At 44.6% G+C, this 6,305-nt stretch overlaps 1 protein-coding gene across 4 annotated transcripts in view; it reads right to left on the bottom strand.

Moving 5' to 3' along the window:
- Positions 1-6,305, bottom strand: part of LOC118749963 (rab3 GTPase-activating protein catalytic subunit-like) — a 173,664-nt gene that overhangs the window by 159,420 nt on the left and 7,939 nt on the right. The window contains exon 4 of one of the 4 annotated variants that reach the window (XM_036484716.1): positions 2,048-2,173. The exons of the other annotated variants lie outside the window; for them this stretch is intronic. Coding sequence (XP_036340609.1) covers positions 2,146-2,173 — 28 coding nt within the window. The 3' untranslated portion in view covers positions 2,048-2,145. Of the gene's footprint in view, positions 1-2,047; positions 2,174-6,305 lie in introns of those variants that run through there. 4 annotated transcript variants of the gene reach the window in all.

Raw genomic sequence — 6,305 nt, 5'->3', positions numbered from 1 at the left:
GCGGATGATACGTTGGTGTACATAGAAGCAGATTCAGCGGGCGAGTGTAATATAGTGATGAAGAAGGACTTACAAAGAATTGATTCTTGGCTAAAAGCGAATAAATTGAAATTGAATGTGAAAAAAACAAAATGTATGGTAATTAATAGTAATACTACCGTTAATGTATATATGGATAATGAACAAATTGAGAATGTATGTGAAATGAAATATTTGTACTGATAGACAACAAACTTCGTTTTGAAAACCATGTTAAATTTATAACAGGAAAAGTTGCGAAGAAAGTAGGATTTTTCAAAAGAATTAGAAAACTCATAAATTACAACACGGCTATAAAAATATACAATATATGGATAAAACCACATTTACAGCCCAATTCTGTATAGGTGACAAAACTTTTGTAACTGAAAAACGAAAATTTTTTCATATATTTTTCCGTAACAAAACTGTAAAAAAAATTTGTCACTGATACAGAATAGAGGTATTAGAATGTTGTTCTACAATTTTGTTTCTAGCGAGCCAAGGTGCAATAGAGTCCTTACAAAGGATACAGAATAAGGCGATGCGAGTAATCCTAAGATGTAATTTATTAACACCAATAAGGGTGATGTTAAAAGCGTTGAGGTGGATGAGTGTAAAACAAGAATATGTTACAATGTACTTTTATTTGTTTTTCAAATAAAACATAATATGTTGCCTACTTATTTAGCTAGGTATGTAAGGATAATAAGAGACATTCAGCCCTATAATTTAAGAAATAGTGAAGACAAGAGATTAGCGTCATTTAAAAGTGTAGCTTAGCAAAATAGTTTGATATATAAGGGTTTTGCACTATTTAACGCACTCCCCGGGTCTATAAAAGCAGTGTCAAATATCAATAGATTTAAGCAATTAATCGAAGGATATGTAAAAGAAAACTTTTGAACCTAACTAAATTTTAGTATAAAAATAGTACATAGTAATTATAACTAGTTTGTAAACACGAAAAAAACGTTGAGTGTAAATGTGAAAGAATATTGTACAAAAATAGTCAAATGTTGACTAAATAAAGCATTGAAATCGAAAAAAATTTAAAAAATTGATATGCCTGGGTGTTTCCCCGTCCACCCCAATTCCAATTATATACGTCTTAGCAAACGAGCTCCCTCAATCGGAAAGAGCAAAATGGCTCACAGCCACAGAAATAATTAAATTGATAGCCTTACAAGACCCAATAGTAACCTCAATCCAATCAAATCCGTTCCTAAACTCCAGCTACTCAATTGTATACAATAAATTTGCAGACATTTTTGATAGTGTTGACGTAATTCCCCAGCATCAACCAGCCACTAACTTAAAAGTCATAGCAAAAACAACTATTACTAGAAAGAAAGACTGACATGACTGTGGAATGTATAAAGACACAACATGCTTCAATTGTGGATGACTATTTGGGCAGAAATTATACCATCATGTACACGGATGCATCTTTATCTGAAGACAGAACAGGCTGTGGAATCTATATTCTTAATACAAACGCTGAACACTCTTTTATTCTCTTCAAATCGTCGTCAACTTTCGGCGAACTGCTAACCATAGAGGAAGCAATTGACATATTCCTCCTTAGTAATTTTTACTGATAGCTTAATTTCATGTCAAACTCTCAAAAATAGAAATTCTAATAATAGTATACACAAATAAAATAAGCCAGAACCCTTTTCACAGTATACAAATTAGATGGATTCCCAGCCACAACAATATACCAGGTAATGGCAAGGCAGATCAGCTCGCTAAAAAGGCGATCGAACTTACTTAATAACAGTAAAAAAGTCAAACTAACAATAGATGAAGCAAGTAAGCTGACGAAAAATAGGATATATGATGAATGCTATAACAACTTTTTAACCTATTCTAACTCTAACAAAAATCTCTTCGCTACTACTTTTCCCACAAGGAAAAGTACCACGTGGTTCAAAAAGCTCAAAATAGCCCCAAAAGAAATCAACATCTTGAATAGAGTCCTTACGGGACACACTTACAACAAGCCATACCTTGTCAAGATCAAAGCACTGAACTCTGCTCTGTCGCTGCGGAGCTCCGGATGGCTATGAACACCAAACTTTCCACTGTCGTTTTTGTCCACTCACAGATCCAGTCACGACGTCTTCAAAGAAACATGCAATTTTGAGGAAATCTTCAAAGAGAATAATGTGGCCAAAATCACTGATTTAGCAAATTTCTTTCAAAAAGCCAATGTTAAATTTTAAAAAGTTACCTGCAGCAAATACGTTACATATGCTATATGTATCATTTTATTATCATTTATGTTTTTTGTCGTTCGTATCATTTTTTATGTAATCTTTGTACATATAACTCGACTCCACCTCACTCATTCCTACACAATCCGCGATGAAGTACGTCCTCACTTCACACTCTGTCCAAATACACAAACCTATCGGTTAACGGCAATTACCATAATTGCAATCGCTACTGATATCTGCTAACACATCGCTATCATCGCCCTTAACTTCGAAACGATATGAATGGGATCACTAACGCATCAGCCGAATTTATCACTCCAAAGCACTACCTATCTAAGAACATTGAGCGGAAAACACTGGATTTTGGACGAAAGCTAACGGAGGAGGAATAACCAGGCGACCGAGGAATATAGTCTATGCCATCTCTTCAAAACCCCAAAAAAAGCATGGTCGCCGAAAGAAATTTCGACTCTGTCGTCATGCTTCGTCGGATTGGACAGTGACCTCACGGTTGACCAAAGCTTACTCACACCAGAGGTGAAGTTACAAGTCTTCAGATGCTCGTCCCACTTCTTCCGCTTATGTACGTTCACTAGTTGCCGGTGTCCCACGACAGCCGGTTCTACGTACCGGAATGACTCGGGTTTTACCCGACCAAGGGCTGTTGTTTCGGCGATCTAACCCCGTTTAGGCCGGCGAAATCCATCAAACGTTGCTCGATTCTAGGGCTACATCTTCTCCGTACCCTTCTGCTCAGGGCTGGCATAGGGTCAAACCCAGGGCCAGAAATCTACACCTGCTGCGTATGCCAGAGACGACTGCATACAAACTCCACCTCGGTCAGGTGCAATGCCTGTGACGGGTGCAGTCACCTCCGCAACTGCTCAGGCCTACGTAAGCACCGGCAATGGACCACGTCTTTCGTGGCCCCATGCTGTACGAACCGGACCGCCTCCACGGCAAACCCCCACCCGCCTAGGCAGCGCACAATCAACACACCCACACCCAAACACAACACAACAATAGACACACAAACAAACACAATAGCACCCACACACCGCCGCCAGCAACTCCTAGTCCCTCCGACAATCTGCTCTGTTTGTCAGTCCAGAATATACCGTAACGTGACATCAGTCAAGTGCAACTCTTGCCTCGGCTGGTGCCACTTTAGGGCGTGCTCAGGACTTCGCAACACGCGAGATTGGACGAGTGACTATGTGGGCCCCTGCTGTGCTGCCCCGTCACATCCCTCCCCCGTGACGCCACCAACCACTACCACAAGGCAGCACCCCCTTTTGCAGCACGTACAGCAGGGGGCCGGCAGGCAACAAAACTCTTTAACACCACACATCACAATCGGTCTCCCAAGGCACACAAAGGTGCTACAATTTAACTGCAACGGACTCCAGAGCAAGATCGAGGAGATAACTGTCTTTATGGGAAGGCATGGAATATTAATAGCTGCGGTCCAAGAGACGAAGTTGCACGGCAATTCAACCCTGTTGAATTACGCCGGATACAACGTGCCCCGTCGAGATCGGGAGCGAGATAATGGTGGAGGTTTAGCGTTCATCACGCACCACACCGTGCAGTATTGTCTTATTGAAGCAGACATCGACCACAGGGATACCATCCTAGAATGTCAGCGTATTGCTATCCGGTCAGGCGATGTTGAGCTCGAAATATCTAACGTTTATACACCACCAGCTGCCCGGCAGGATATCACCCTGAAATAGGTGCGCTACTCAGAGGTGAAAACCGTATGGTAGTTTGTGAGTTTAACGTGCACCACGATCTTTGGCACTCAAGCCTGTCAAATGATCATAGGGGAATACATCTGGCTGAGCAGATAGACGATTCGACATTCTGCACAATGAACGACGACGCACGCACCAGGATTATGGGCAGCCGCTACAGCTCGCCAGATCTAACAATTGTCAGCGCTGGTCTGATAAACAGCGTATCATGGCGACCTATGCTGACCCTAGCATCAGACCATCTGCCCATAGTCATCTCGATTGATAAACCTGCCGACTTTGCTTCCGTGGATCACCGGACTTATGTCAACTTTTCCAAAGCTGACTGGAAAGGCTTCACGGATGTTACTGAAGGCGCCTTCACTGCACTACCCATACCAACCGACGTTCATGTAGGTAAACGTAAGTTCCGCAGGGTTGTCACCGCTGTTGCAGCTCGCTTCATCCCAGCAGGATGTATTAAGGATCCACGTTCGAACTTTTCTGCCGAAGCGGCAAGAGCACTTGAAGACCTGCAACTTCGCCTCTGGTGTGAGCAAGCTTTGGTCAACCGTGAGATCATTATCCAACCCAGACAGAGTCGAGATAGACTATGGTGACCACGCTTCGTCGGACCCGGAGAGATGCGAGAGCCATTTTAGCCGGCAGTTCATTCTGCATCCTCCGGTGGATAACGCCAAACGTCGAGTGACCAGAAGGCTGCACAAAATGCCAAAACCCAGTGCGCCTCATGTTTTCACCAGCGGTGAGGTAAGGGTAGCCATCGGGAAGGCGAAATCCTCCAAAGCCATTGGACCCGACGGAATATGCATGTTGATGCTGAAAAATTTGGGTCCTGCGGGAGTAGCGTACCTAACGGAGGTCCTCAACCTGTCTGTGGCCACTCTCGTCATTCCAGACATCTGGAAAATGGGGAGAGTGGTCCCACTGCTCAAACCGGGGAAACCAGCCAACAAAGGAGAGTCTTATCGCCCGATAACTCTCCTTTCCCCGGCATCGAAGACGCTCGAGGCCCTGCTGCTCCCGTACTTTACGAACCACCTGACCCCAGCAAAGCATCAATATGTGTTCCGTAAAGTGCATAGCACAACAACAGCACGCCATAAACACTCAGATAACTCGCCTAAACCGAAACCGCCCCTGTGAGAGAACTGTTCTAGAAGCGTTGGACCTGTCCAAGGCGTTCGACACTGTCAGTCATTCAACGCTACCAGAAGATATAGAGGCCTCCTCACTCCCACAGAGACTCAAACGGTGGTCGGCGAATTACCTGAGTGGTCGACACTCGTCAGTAATTTTCAGAGACAAAACTAGCAAGCCACGTAAAATTAAACAGGGGGTACCACAAGGTGGTGTCCTGTCCCCGCTACTGTTTAATTATTACATCTCAAAGCTTCCTCAGCCACCAGAGGGTGTTAATATAGTCTCCTATGTTGACGATTGTTAGATCATGGCGTCTGGGAAAGGAATTGATGACTTGTGTTCGAAGGTAAACGATTACCTCGCCGAACTTTCTCGCTTCTTCACTGCAGGGAGCCTTGCCCTATCCCCTGTGAAATCCTCGGCAACCCTTTTCACCACCTGGACGAAGGAGCTCAGACTGCAACTGGGTATTCACGTCGATGGCGTAACAATACCGACGGTGAATAACCCGAAAATTCTCGGAGTTACCTTCGACAGTCTGCTCTCTTTCTCGGCGCATACAACTGCAATTGTCAACAGAGTACAGAGCCGCAACAATGTCCTCAAGTCGTTGGCCGGCAGCACTTGGGGCAAAGATAAAGACACGTTGTTGGCAACATACAAGGCAAGGCATCTTTACGAACTGACAGACGAAGTCCAGAGGTTTATCAAACCTCTGGACCCGTCAACCTACCGACAGGCCCCGAACGGCATTCACAGGGAATCAGTCTCAAGTTATGTAGACTCTCGCCCCGTGAATGCCGTTCTAGGCACACAACCACCGGACGTGGACGGGACAGAACTTTGTCTGCCTCGGGAGACCCGCACTACAATAGCCCAACTTCGCTCTGGCTATTGCAGCAGGCTCAATTCCTACTTGAGTAGAATCAACGAGGATGTGCCCAACCAATCCCGGCACCTCTTCACATGCCCTGAGAACCCCACTCAGCTAACGCCCCTGTCCCTATGGACAGCCCCTATGGAAGTCGCACACTTCCTGGGCCTCCCCCTAGCTGAAATTGACGACAACGTTGATAGATGAACCGCCCCGAACGGGGCTTAGTAGCCGCTTCAACAACAACAACTAGTTGCCGAATCTCCTCGTTGAGATTCCTGATACGGGGAT

Source organism: Rhagoletis pomonella, unplaced genomic scaffold (assembly GCF_013731165.1).
Source record: "Rhagoletis pomonella isolate Grant_MI unplaced genomic scaffold, Rhpom_1.0 Rhpom_scaffold_00097, whole genome shotgun sequence".
Lineage (NCBI taxonomy): Eukaryota > Metazoa > Arthropoda > Insecta > Diptera > Tephritidae > Rhagoletis > Rhagoletis pomonella.
This window is presented reverse-complemented; position numbering and strand designations above follow the sequence as displayed.